Consider the following 12,751-nt stretch of genomic DNA (forward strand, 5'->3'; position numbering starts at 1 on the left):
GTGAATTACAAGCGACGCAAGTTTTTCTGTCTTGAAAAATTAACAATTTTTTCAGAAAAATACAAAATGTACGGATGTTATATCACTAGCTGATGACTGCTCTCGAAAGAGGAAATTTAACGTATGTTAAGATATCGTGGAAGTGATTTCGAAGGTTGCAAAGGTACGGGCATGCCAACAATGAAAGGTGTTCGATAATAAAGATTCATGCGGGGGTGAGTCTACCGATGATTTTCTGATATAACAACTTTGAATCCTCATTCAAAAAAGCCGAGAACAAATGGTGGTCGCCTGTAGATGCTCACATAAACAAGGGTGCTCATGAGGCCCCACGATGGCCTCATGAGTAAAGATGGTTTTGTGGAACTGTGGAGATTCTAAATGCAGAAACTTATTCGAGTCTGATCAGTTGAAATTCCATAAACAGCTGTCTTGAAGAAAGAAAGAACTCGAGTGAACAAGATGTACTGTCGATGTCTTGCTACTGAAACCAATCTTCCAGGAATTTAAGGAAATATTCAGAAGCTTTCAAGACTGTTGACCATCCGGCCTTGACACTTTAGTGATTCCCGATGACTCAATGGGTACTCCAGCTAGATACGTCGTCGATAGTGATAATGTGTAAGTTATATGTAAATGAAAGTTGACATAGTCATCATAAAGTCGAATTCCAAAAGCAGAACTCAAAATCCGTACTCCATAGTGTCTTGGGGCGGTCTGGGGAAATAACATTGCCAATCATTTATTGAACGAGCAAGGCTTCACCGAGATTCTTTTTTTTTGGTTCGAATCCGGGTTCGTTACAAGTGTTTTTGAGTGCTTTCAATAGTGATCAACACATCGGGAATATTTCTTTAGTCACACCGATATCGAGCTGTTCTGCAAGCCTTGATGTCCAATAAATTTCACTGCGATATCTGCTCTGCCGATTGTACTAATAGGGTCAGAATATCGTGTGCAGAATGTCCAGAATATGATCTGTGTGTACCATGTTTCTCGCAGGGCTCGTACAGTGGCAACCATAGACCAGACCATGACTACCGAATTATAGAAACAAATTCTTACCCCATCTTGTCGGCAGACTGGGGTGCAGATGAAGAAGTGGCGCTTATAAAGGGATCACAGACTTTGGGCCTAGGTAACTGGCAAGATGTTGCCGATCACATAGGCAGCAGATCAAAGGAGGAAGTGGAAGAGCATTACATTAGTTACTATTTGAACAGCCCGCATTATCCCATACCAGACATTACCAAAACGATCGACATTTCTCAAGAACAGTTTCTTTCCAACCGCAGACAGAGGATTGAAAAGTTCCGTGAACAGCCATTGGAGCCTCCACGCAAACCGATGGCTTCGGTCCCTAGCTGTCACGAAGTACAGGGGTTTATGCCCGGAAGATTAGAGTTCGAAAGCGAATTTGAAAATGAGGCCGAGGGACCAGTGAAAGACATGGTATTCGAACCAGACGATCAGCCTCTCGATATCGAAGTCAAGCTGGTGATCCTGGACATTTATAATTCTAGGCTCACAACTCGGGCTGAAAAGAAGCGCTTATTGTTCGAAAATGGGTTAATGGAATATCGGAAACTTCAGGGTATTGATAAGAAAAGAAGCAAAGAAGCCAAAGAGCTGTACAACAATTTAAAAGCATACGCAAGCATAATGACACCTTCAGATTTCGAAGAGTTTACCAGAGACATGTTGGAAGAACTCCGATGCCGGTCAAGGATACATCAATTACAAGAATGGCGCAGTAATGGTATCACTACACTCGAGGCAGGTCTCAAGTATGAACGTGACAAGCAAGCCCGTATAATGACTTTGGAAAGATTTGGTGGCATTCACAACACAAATGGCAACGGCAATGGCCGCTATAGAGCTGCTTCCACCCAGCGTCCCAACACCGATTACGGTCAAAACAACAATGAACAAGGTCAGCGAAAGAAGACTTTAACTATAAGTGACATACAGCACGGCGCTGATTATGGCTTATTGTCTGCAGATGAACAACAACTATGCATGCAACTGAAGATCCTTCCCAAGCCATTTTTAGCAATCAAAGAAGTGATGTTTAGGGAACTTCTCAGAGCTGGAGGAAATTTGACTAAAAAGACTTGCAGAGACTTGCTCAATATTGACCCCGCCAAAGCAAACAGGATTCACGACTTCTTCCGTTCTCAACGTTGGCTATGAGTAAAAGCGTTTGGATTGGCGCGTTTACTCTCGGTCTCAAATTGTCTTATATTCACCGTAATAGTATTTGCATTACGCATATATTATTTACAACTTTTTAATGATAGCATTAATGATCTTGTATCTTGGATCGTGGTCCTCCTCCAATCTTGTCAGTATTTTATCCTGGAGGTACGCAACGAATGATGCCTTAATCTCTTTACCGATGTTTCCGGTAACCTTTCCTTTGTATGCAGTAAACTTATTGACGGATAGCTGAAGCTGATCGACATCCAATTGAGACACGCTCATGAACCTTATATTCAAAGTAATTTCCAATAGCAGGAGTTTAACGTAAACATCTGGTAGCTCTTGGTCTAGTCGAACATCATAATTGTTATTCCTCCAGAACTGAATGATGTGATTTATCAGGTAATCCCTCTTAAGATCTGAGAATTCATCAAACAGGCTGATGTAAGTCAAAGAAATCTTGAAAAGCTTGCTAACCATTGCAATACTTAGTTCATGATCCGGCTTTGACTCAGTGACTGCGTAATAACCTCTATGTGTATTCAAGAAGCTCTGTCCCAGTTTTTCCATGGCGAAATCAAAAATTGTTAGTGCGATATCGCCACGGAGGGCAGGATTTGTCTCTTCACTTCCCAACATGTCCATGTCTGCTTCGGGCAGCTCATTCAATTTGTCCTTCATGTTGTCGCCGGTTGAAGGGCCGGAGAGGCCTAGGTCATCGTCGCCCTCATCTTGTGCGACATCTGAACCCTTCCCTGCTCGCTGTTCAGCTTCTTGTCGCTGAGTTTGCATATCCAATTGCTGTTCGCGCTCATTGATCAGACCCATTACTTTGCGTCTATTGATCAATTTTGTGATAAAGTTGAGTTCGAACTTAACATATTCGTACCATAGCGTTGCAGAATCTGGATTGAAACGCAATCCTGTTTGAAAAACAGTTCTACAACTTTTGAAGTTCGCATGTGTTTCATACTCGTACTTTGCACAACTCACCCATATATCGATATTTGTTGGATGCAGTTTCAGCAGCTGGCTGTAAACGCTATGAATTCTACGGTACGAGGTCTTGTGGCCCTGAGTTTTGAGGTAGTTCAGATACAGTGACCAAAATTTCAGCTCTTTGGGAAATTTATTGCATCCTCGTTGGAAAATGAACTGAACTCGTTGCGGAATTGACCAATCCGATATGCTATTGGATTTTGAACCTTCCAGTATTCTCTGAACACGTTTTCTACGCAGTTTTTCCACGTTTAGTTCAAACTCGATATATTTTTCGTAATCTTCGATCCGGGACCCTCTAGAGTTGAGTCTATGCTCGAAATCTGTTCTCTTTTTCATAATGCTGCTGACTTCTTTCTTGGTGAAGAGACCCTTATCCACCAGATCATCGATCTCTGGAATTGCTTGCTCTAAATAATACCTAGCTTTGGAAGACATGGTGAGTACAATAGGAGAGAAAAACTTCGCGTTAGGTCTTCTTTCTCAAGCTAACTGACTCTTTAGCCTGGCTGATGTATGAGCGATGAGCTGCGATGAGCTGCTAAAAATTTTGAATATAGTTCAATATCCTTCTGAATTTTTCAAATGATCACGTGGTTCATGTAATATTCAATATAAATTTGAAAATCACGAATTATTTGAAAACTGAGCTAACAAACGTGAAACATAGCGAGTGTAAAATAGGTTTAGCATCTTCCCATACACTACCTTGAAACATAAATTATCAGGTTTCGTCAAAAAACTACACAGTTTTAGTATCACTATTAACGAATGTGTCACATCTAATTATCAAAAATTTTAATTTAAAATATTGAAAAAGTTCCAGTCCAAAAAACTGAAATGAAGACAGTACGGCGTGAACATCGTGCACCATCTAAAGGAATAAGCTTATCTGCCATTGATGTTCTCGTGTGGTAGCAGCAGACCGCTGTTGAAAGTATGTGTGCTTTTTTATCTTTATCTTCCTTTATTCAGACCGCATGTTTCGCAAACATCTGGCTAAATAGTTGTCATCGCGATCCAATGTAATACTAACATTTTCCAACAGAGCCTCCAAAAGATTAGATCGCAGTCTTCGGTAGCAGGCAAGAAGATCTTGGGAAATGCGGCTCTTCCTCCACTATTTACATTGGCAACATTGAGATCGTTCCCATCGTTAGAGCCTCTGACGTTCGTTCCAGTGCCAGCCTCTGTTTTCGATGCTCCCCTGAGAAGAGATCTGCTTTGGAAAGCCGTAGTCTATGAAAACGATAACAAACGTGTTGGCTCATCCAACCCTCCCGGCAGAAGTGAAAACGGGTACTCCAGAAGAAAACTTCTGCCCCAAAAGGGTTCCGGTAAGGCTAGAGCCGGTGATGCAAATTCTCCAACCAGACACAACGGTGCCAGAGCATTGGCCAGATCCGCACCCAACGACTACACCACCAAGCTCCCGCAAAAAGTTTACTCTCAAGCGCTACTGAACGCATTGAGTTACCAATATCGTCGTGGAAATGTGCACGTGATCGGAGGTGCTAACGCTCTATGTGAAACGGCAGAGCATGATCTCAACGAACTAGACGTGCTGCCCACATCGATACAAGAAGATGACGGAGAGCTGGTTTTTGAAAAATTCCTGCAAACTCACGGCATGGCGGGTGAGAACCTGCTGTTTATCATCAGTGCCCCCAGAGCAGGGTTGTTCCGATACTCTGATCCAGTGAAGGACGATGTCAATATAGTTCAACAGGAGTTTGTGGACGTAAACGATATCTTGAAGGCGCGTCGCGTCTTTCTAGAGCTGGAGGCGCTTGAATACCTGGCCGTAACACACACCGTATAAATTGCATCTACCACCTGTATATAGAGAAAAGCGGTAGCTCGACGGGGTGGGCATTTGGAGCCTTTACCTGTAACGCATGGAACTATTTTTTACTGTTTTGTGAAGCACTCGACAGCAAAGACAATCTTGAGATCAATGATGCAGAGAGCTTCAAGCGAAAATCGATAGAGATCCATCGAAGTTTTCACCATCGATAACCACCATCACTGCAGGCTTTATGCTCAACACCAACGCTAGCATTTGCTTGCTACCTTTTCCATCTTGCCTCAGTCTGTCATCGATAACTCTGAACAGTTATCTGTCATTTGACTATCATTATTAAGTACACCCATACATTTTTTTTAATATATTACGTTTTCAAAAATTGTTTGGTCTTTGGAAAAATTGGTATTTTCAATCTTATTTACAGACTCTCAGCGGAGGAGCCCAGTAGAGCTGGGCAGAGCTCCTTCTACACTCCACTGCTGTCCAGCCTGGATCCCGAGCGTGCACTCTAGCCCTCTGCCTACCTCTCCGTCTAGCTTTTCCTCGTGTCTCGCAGCTTCCAGTAGGGTGACGCCTCCCATGGCACGAACATGGAATCTCTACGCCTGTGGCACGGAACTGGAACTTTTGACAAAAGTTAAGCGGTGTTGAATCTACAGGTTCAACGTCAATACAGGATTAGAACCCACGTATAGCGGTAAAGATGTCTCTAGTGATCCAAGAACAAGGTTCCTTCCAACACATTTTGCGGTATGTGGACGACGAAGCGCAGTTTTACGATGTCTGAGCGCGAACAACGAGTGAAAAGAGCCAACTGGAAGAAAGTGGGGGATTAGCAACCCGAATCTGAGAGCACAAATCAGGATGTTATTTGTGGGCGAAAGTTGGAACAAAGAAACCGGTGAAACAGTGAACCCCAAAGGAGAATTTTGGCCCCACTATTATGTTATTGTGTGATTGTCCATGGTTCCTCCAATATGCGAATTATTTTGTGTTCACCCGAACTTTCCAGTTGCATGCTCTTCACCGTAGCAACCTTTTATTACCCATACTAACTATTTTACAGTTTGTTGAACACTAACGTTGATGGTAACATCAAGATCGTGTACGCGTTGACCACCATTCGTGGTGTCGGTCGTCGTTACGCTAACTTGGTTTGCAAGAAGGCCGATGTCAGCTTGCAAAAGAGAGCTGGTGAATTGACCCAGGAAGAATTGGAGAGAATTGTCCAGATCATGCAGAACCCAACCCAATACAAAGTCCCAGCCTGGTTCTTGAACCGTCAAAAGGACGTCAACGACGGTAAGGACTACCACAATTTGGCTAACAACTTGGAATCTAAGTTGAGAGACGATTTGGAAAGATTGAAGAAGATCAGAGCCCACCGTGGTATCAGACACTTCTGGGGTTTGCGTGTCAGAGGTCAACACACCAAGACCACCGGTAGAAAGAGAGCTTAAATCTCGTTTGTACATACATTTTTTGCAAATGTGTTGAAGCCCGAATATTTGATTGTATTTTAAGAGATCAATAACTGTGTTTACCTAGTTTAAACGAAACCTGAGAGTAAAGAAGGTACAACCATAAGCGTTTGTAACTTTGCCAGAGAGATTACGTTTCACGTAAACGAAATACTATGCATTTTATTACTCTTGATGGCGCATAGTTTCTCGGACACTGTGTGATTGGCGGTGCCATCTACTAATCGCTTGACGAACCACCTTTCTCCTCGACTTGAATACTCGATCATAAAAAAGACTCAAAAACTCCTAGCACAAATATGTACAAACTACCTCATTATATTTACAACCCTCAATACCTGATTGCATTTATGTCCAAACTTCGTAGTGGCGTAGCGTGGGGTTTGTGTGTAAGCCCTTTGGTGCTCGTAGGCGACCTTTTGTTATGCCCGTTGATCAGCTTATTTACTCTGTTGTTTGGAGACGTCTTTATGGGCGTCAATGTCTTGTTGTCAGTCTTCAAACGAAACGTCAGCGCTTGTCCACGTTTTGAATGTTGATTATTGTAAACCAAGGGCTTTGTGGGGGTTGAGTCGCTTTGCGGAATGACAGTGTCCAGCACTATGTTAGAAGTGTCTAAGACTGCCAGAGGAGGAGTTTTAGGATTACTGATTAGTCCAGCTGAGTTCGAACTTTTGACGCTCACCGGTGTCAACGAATTAGCAATGACCGGCGAGTGAGAATCTGCAGATTCGTCACCCTCTGTGGTATGGCCACTGCTGTTAGCAACAGTGCCGTTCCTCTCATGTCTTTTGACGCTTTGACGCTTGTTTTGGAACCAGATCTGGATTGCCTTTTCAGACATCGAGCAAGACTCCGAAAGTTGAAGACGGGTCTGCTTATCTGGGGTGGCACACCGTTCAAACTCAGATTGTAGGATATCGAGTTCACGCTTGGACGTCCTACGTCTCTTACGTCTCGCCAATGGTGCGTTGTCAATAGAGGGCTCTTTGGAAGGGAACGTTTCTTGGGAATGCGAAATAAAAGCAAAAGCCTTGCGACTATCAGACTGCGGAGTCTTCGCCATGGAACTGGGTGTTGCCATACGCTGCGATGGTGGTGAATTCTCAATCGATCCGAAACATGACTGAGCTCTTTTTAAACTGCTATCAGGTGTTGCAAGCACCTGTGATGATGTAGACCGCTGAAATGGTGCTAATTGTAGCGGTGGAAGTCTTATGACACCACTTTCTCTTGCTGTGAAAGATCCTGGCCTAATTGGAGCCAGTGGACGTATTGAAGGCGAGCAAGGCTCCGAAATCGACCGTTGACTGTCGTATTGTTGAAGAAGTGTGTTAATTCGTGGCAGCATGCTGTGGATTTTTTGGGATTCCTGGTTGCACTACAGAAAAGCGATCCGATGCACATACTGTTCATCGTTCGAACTACACATATATAGCAAGCTTGGCACAGGACTTGACAGTTCAGCGTCTCGATTGTGTGTTCATCGACTGACCACGATTTTAGCGTGGTTGATCCAAGAAGCATACAGATTGGTCGTGGCATTGCCATTTCGGGCCAAACACCCTCAATGAACGATTGAAAATTACAGACTATTTGAGTATTTGACTACATCGCCATTCTAATGCCTAGACTGCACAGATACAGCCTAGGGTTCCGTGGTCGCGTTGCGACGGGAAACTTGTGTATGTTATTCGATTACGGTAATTTATGCTCGAGAGTTAGGAATTTTTCGCGTCGACGCGACGACGCGCGCAGAGAATGGAAAAACACGCGAACCAGTATCGAAACATCTGGACCGTTTGGGAAACGTTGGGTCGATAGATGTAATTTTGGTGGAGAAAACCACTGTACGCGAAAGCCAGACTGGAGAAAGATCGGGAGTGGTTTACAGGTGCATTGTGTACGGCTGCGTCGCGGCCGTTGTGGGTGAAATTTGGAAATCACATATCCATGAGCATTACTGAATCTGAATATATGAGGTTGAGCTTATGATATGCGTGTTGGTCTAGCCAATGTGGTTTGAGATTATTTTACGATTTCGAAGGATTAAAATATAGTTTCTTCCCGAACTTGCTTCACTGGCACGCTTGAAGGATAAGTTCCCGAAAAGATGATTTGCTTCAATATTAAAAACTTTACACCCGTTTCTGCTACTGTGTTTTACCAAAGCAGCGGATAGCTTGTCCATATCGGACGACCTCGTAGCCACGACTAGTGTATCCTTAGCATGCCACTTTGTAGATGGCATCCAGAACGTAGCATTTTCTCGCCGTGCCATATAAGTACAAAATGATCCGGTTGCTGTTCTTTTTTCGAGACTTCTCAACCAGTGCAATACCTTCACCATTGCCGAATTGAAGCATGAACATCTTCATCTTGCTTTAATCATAGATATCGGCAATGACAGATTCATCCGCAGAAAGGAAAAAAATCTTGTTGTTTTCATATAGGACAAAAAATTGATCCACTATCCAAACTTCAAAATCTATACTTTAAACAGTTTTTAAGACAACATAACTCTTCTCAGCAGTTCCATCGGTCTTAAGAAGGCCATTCATCATCATATGTCAGATATTCTTCGAAATGACATCGGCATCGCACGTGACCATTAGTTATAAGGTTAATATATCACTATAATAATAATAATAGCTGGATGTATAGAACAATTTCAACTGGCAACTTCACTGAATTCATCCTGTATAGGCTACATTCAGTCCTTTGTGAAATCTAGAACGTCAATTTTGCTCGACGATCTGGGGCTGGAGAGTGTGAGGACTATCTCACGGCGTGGAAGTAGCGAAATTTGGCGTCCAATAAGGGACTTTTCCTTGAGATATCATGTCCGAAAAATTCACCACACATGAAAGTCTTCGGCAAAAGTCTGGTAGACGACTGGCATTCAGATTGTTGACCAGTTTTTCGACAGCATTGCTACTGTTGCTCGTTTTTTTTCGTTTTGACAGCGTACAGTCGTGGATGCTTGACCTTGAATTTGGCTCGAAACGCATTAATACTGGAATATCGGTAGAAAACATTCCACAAACTGCTTCCATGGATCAATTGGCAGCTTTGGGACTTGATACGAAATCCGGTGTTAAAATCATACGGCTTGCCGATGGAAAAACGAAATCTCTGAAAGGAAGGTTTTTGCATATCACCGATATCCATCCTGACCCTTTTTACAAGTCAGGAACATCAGCTGAGGAGGTTTGTCATCGGGGGAAACCTAAAGATGCATCAGACACCGCAACTCGTTTTGGAGTGGCCATGAATGGATGTGACAGCTCCATGGATCTCATGAACTACACTCTCGACTGGGTAGAGAAAAATCTACGAGACAAAATCGATTTCGTGGTTTGGACAGGCGACAACATCAGACACGACAATGATCGGCGTTTTCCAAGAACCGAGTCTCAAATTTTCGATCTCAACGCAAAAGTGGCTTCAAAATTTGAAGACATGTTTCGTAACAAGGATAGCATAAATCCAAGAGATTTCGACGTGACAGTTATCCCCAGTTTGGGAAACAATGACGTTTTCCCACACAACTTATTTTCTTTGGGGCCCACACTACAAACTCGGGAGCTTAACAGCATGTGGTCCAATTTCATACCGCAAGAACAGCAACGGTCTTTCGACAGGGGGACGTCTTACTTCGTTGAAGTGATTCCTGGAAAATTAGCTGTTTTGTCAATTGAAACACTTTATCTCTATAAGGCAAATCCTTTAGTTGATACGTGCGATTCCAAAAAAGAACCCGGTTATCAACTCCTTTTATGGCTAGGCTACGTGCTTGAAGAACTGCGCAGTAGAAATATGAAAGTGTGGCTATCGGGCCACGTTCCGCCGTTACCTAAAAACTACGATGGCAATTGTTTCCACAAATTCACATTATGGACTAATGAATATCGTGACATAATAATAGGAGGGCTTTATGGACATATGAACATCGATCACTTCATTCCTTTGGACGCCAAGAAGTCTTGGAAAGCAGTTGAAAAATCTAGTGGAAAATCTATCAGGGCGAATGGTGAGGAATTTGATGACGAATATGAATCTGATGATGTACTAGATGGTGCAGTCGAAGCAAGTGATGCCAGAACTATGGGCGCCAAGCCTGTTAACAAAGTTGCATACATTGACGGTGTACGTGAAGCTTACTACGAGAAGATTGCTTCGAAAGCTGGCAGTTCGTTCTCAATAGAAAGGAAGAAAAAGAATCATAATAAAAAGCACAAGAATCGGGATAAAAGTAAGAAGCAATACAAGGGCAAGGTCGATCGCTACAGTATTGTCAATGTGGCGGGATCCGTGATACCGACGTTCAACCCGTCGTTCAGGGTTTGGGAATACAATATTAGCGGATTGGAATCTGACTATTCTGTCAGCGGGATGCCGGCACAGGGTTGGCAAAAGTTTTTTGATAATCTTGAGGTTCAAATCCTGCGAGATTTGGAAGACGAATCGAGCCTTTCAGGTTTGGCTAATACCTTATCGCGCAACCGTAAGGTCGACAAAACGATTCCACCACGAATGCCAGCGGATTTACCACTAGGACCTGCATATGTGCCTCAGTTATTCACACCAACACGATTCGTCCAGTACTACGCAGATCTCGAGGCCATTGAGCGTAAATACCAGAAAGAAGTTAAAAAGGGAGCCAGCGAAGAAGACGCTGCTGCCAAGGCCTTCGCATACAAGGTCGAATATACTTCAGACGATGCTCCATACCCAATGAAGTCACTGTTAACCGGCGATTATCTCGATTTGGCTGTGCAGCTCGCAAACAACGAGACGTTTTGGTCCAAATTCAAGGAGCGAGCGTTCCTTTCAACGGGCTACGACGATTAATTCAAAAACGGTTTGGAAGGCAAAATAAAAGTGGTTATACTGAAACTAAAAATCAAATCTGTGTCAATTTTTCTATAATCATCAATAAAGCATATACTTGATAGACCGGAACGGACGTCACAAGGTACTATTTACGGGGTCTGCTTGCAGTACGTCTATTTGTTGGCAGAGCTGAAGTATTCCTTGGAGGCGTCAACTTCAGGCTTGATGGTGGCAGCACCAGGGGTCCAGTTGCATGGCAACACGGTACCGTTCTTGTCAGTCCATTGGAAGGCTTCAACCAATCTTAGGGCTTCCTCAACGTTTCTGCCAACTGGCAAGTCGTTGATGGTGATGTGTCTCACAACACCCTTAGGGTCGATCAAGAACAAACCTCTGAGGGCAACACCGGCGTCTTCAATGAGCACACCGTAGTCCTTGGACAAGGAGTGGTTGGTGTCGGCAACCAATGGGATGTCAACTGGGCCTAGACCACCGTCCTTTCTAGCCACGTTGGTCCAGGCTAGAAGAGAGTATTCAGAGTCGGTGGAAGCGAACAAGATCTGGGCACCGATGTCCTTGAATCTCTTGGCAGCGTCAGAGAAGGCCACGATCTCGGTTGGGCACACGAAAGTGAAAGCTAGAGGGATGAAAGCCAAAACAACGTATTGGCCCTTGTATTTTTCCAACGAGACTTCGTCGAACACACCGTCGATGACGGCGGTTTTGTTGAAAGCTGGGGCTGGTTTTTGAACTTGGGCGACCATTTTTGATATAAGTGGGATGCTAAAGGAGCAATTGAGTTGTAGAAAGTGTTGTTTCTGGAGTATTAAGCACAAGACAAACAAGAACTCAAATGTGGATTAGACAAAATGGTAGGTTAATCCATCGCCCTTTTATACTTTTTTTCTAAGGGTTCCAATTTGAAGATCCAGATTTGAAGTATTACTAAAGAGCCTGCGTGTAAAGTGATTTTCTTTTGGATCACGTGATCAAATGCCAGACTTTCGAGGTCGCCTCGTATATGATGATAATGGTCTATGTCATACAAAAACACACCAATTGGCAACATTGAACAAAAATATTGTACCCAGACGACTGGCTCATGCTAGCTATATTACTGTTCCTATTTTGTGACCTGTTTTAGTCCTCTTTTGTCTCGATTTTACGGTGTGAATCAATTGGTACGTGTCCTGAAATTTTAATGACGGTTAAGGACAAAGTGATTTGCACAATTATTAAGCTCTGGGACCAGCTAGAGCATCCTACAGGGTGCGAAAAGGTCGAGAAGGTACGATTTGTAAGTGTGTGCGTGTGTGTGGTCTACGCCCAGAAAGCTTATTCATTGGAATTCTTGGCAAAACAGACAGATGATGATCAACCATTGATGATTCATTCAAAATCTAGACCCATTACGGTGGAATGATGA

At 43.3% G+C, this 12,751-nt stretch overlaps 7 protein-coding genes across 7 annotated transcripts; 4 read left to right on the forward strand and 3 right to left on the reverse strand.

Moving 5' to 3' along the window:
- Positions 1 to 891: 891 nt before the first annotated feature.
- ADA2 (LALA0S09e00276g1_1) lies at positions 892 to 2,193 on the forward strand (the record flags this gene model as incomplete). Its single annotated transcript, XM_022770573.1, has 1 exon — positions 892 to 2,193. One exon carries the CDS (start codon positions 892 to 894, stop codon positions 2,191 to 2,193), a length of 1,302 nt encoding a protein of 433 aa, XP_022629900.1.
- An 87-nt stretch (positions 2,194 to 2,280) lies between these two features.
- Positions 2,281 to 3,639, reverse strand: UTP6 (LALA0S09e00298g1_1; the record flags this gene model as incomplete). The annotated part of the gene is made up of 1 exon (XM_022770574.1): positions 2,281 to 3,639. One exon carries the CDS (start codon positions 3,637 to 3,639, stop codon positions 2,281 to 2,283), a length of 1,359 nt encoding a protein of 452 aa, XP_022629901.1.
- A 463-nt stretch (positions 3,640 to 4,102) lies between these two features.
- Positions 4,103 to 5,023, forward strand: YML6 (LALA0S09e00320g1_1; the record flags this gene model as incomplete). Its single annotated transcript, XM_022770575.1, has 2 exons — positions 4,103 to 4,138; positions 4,250 to 5,023. 2 exons carry the CDS (start codon positions 4,103 to 4,105, stop codon positions 5,021 to 5,023), a joined length of 810 nt encoding a protein of 269 aa, XP_022629902.1.
- Positions 5,024 to 5,711: 688 nt separating this feature from the next.
- Positions 5,712 to 6,468, forward strand: RPS18A (LALA0S09e00342g1_1; the record flags this gene model as incomplete). Its single annotated transcript, XM_022770576.1, has 2 exons — positions 5,712 to 5,758; positions 6,075 to 6,468. 2 exons carry the CDS (start codon positions 5,712 to 5,714, stop codon positions 6,466 to 6,468), a joined length of 441 nt encoding a protein of 146 aa, XP_022629903.1.
- Positions 6,469 to 6,820: 352 nt separating this feature from the next.
- Positions 6,821 to 7,840, reverse strand: YHP1 (LALA0S09e00364g1_1; the record flags this gene model as incomplete). The annotated part of the gene is made up of 1 exon (XM_022770578.1): positions 6,821 to 7,840. The coding sequence occupies one exon, from the start codon at positions 7,838 to 7,840 to the stop codon at positions 6,821 to 6,823; it is 1,020 nt and encodes a 339-aa protein (XP_022629904.1).
- A 1,490-nt stretch (positions 7,841 to 9,330) lies between these two features.
- Positions 9,331 to 11,343, forward strand: PPN1 (LALA0S09e00386g1_1; the record flags this gene model as incomplete). Its single annotated transcript, XM_022770579.1, has 1 exon — positions 9,331 to 11,343. One exon carries the CDS (start codon positions 9,331 to 9,333, stop codon positions 11,341 to 11,343), a length of 2,013 nt encoding a protein of 670 aa, XP_022629905.1.
- A 155-nt stretch (positions 11,344 to 11,498) lies between these two features.
- TSA2 (LALA0S09e00408g1_1) lies at positions 11,499 to 12,089 on the reverse strand (the record flags this gene model as incomplete). Its single annotated transcript, XM_022770580.1, has 1 exon — positions 11,499 to 12,089. One exon carries the CDS (start codon positions 12,087 to 12,089, stop codon positions 11,499 to 11,501), a length of 591 nt encoding a protein of 196 aa, XP_022629906.1.
- Positions 12,090 to 12,751: the final 662 nt, after the last annotated feature.

The sequence above is a fragment of the Lachancea lanzarotensis genome, scaffold LALA0S09, assembly GCF_000938715.1.
Source record: "Lachancea lanzarotensis genome assembly LALA0, scaffold LALA0S09, whole genome shotgun sequence".
In the NCBI taxonomy this organism is placed as follows: Eukaryota; Fungi; Ascomycota; class Saccharomycetes; order Saccharomycetales; family Saccharomycetaceae; genus Lachancea; species Lachancea lanzarotensis.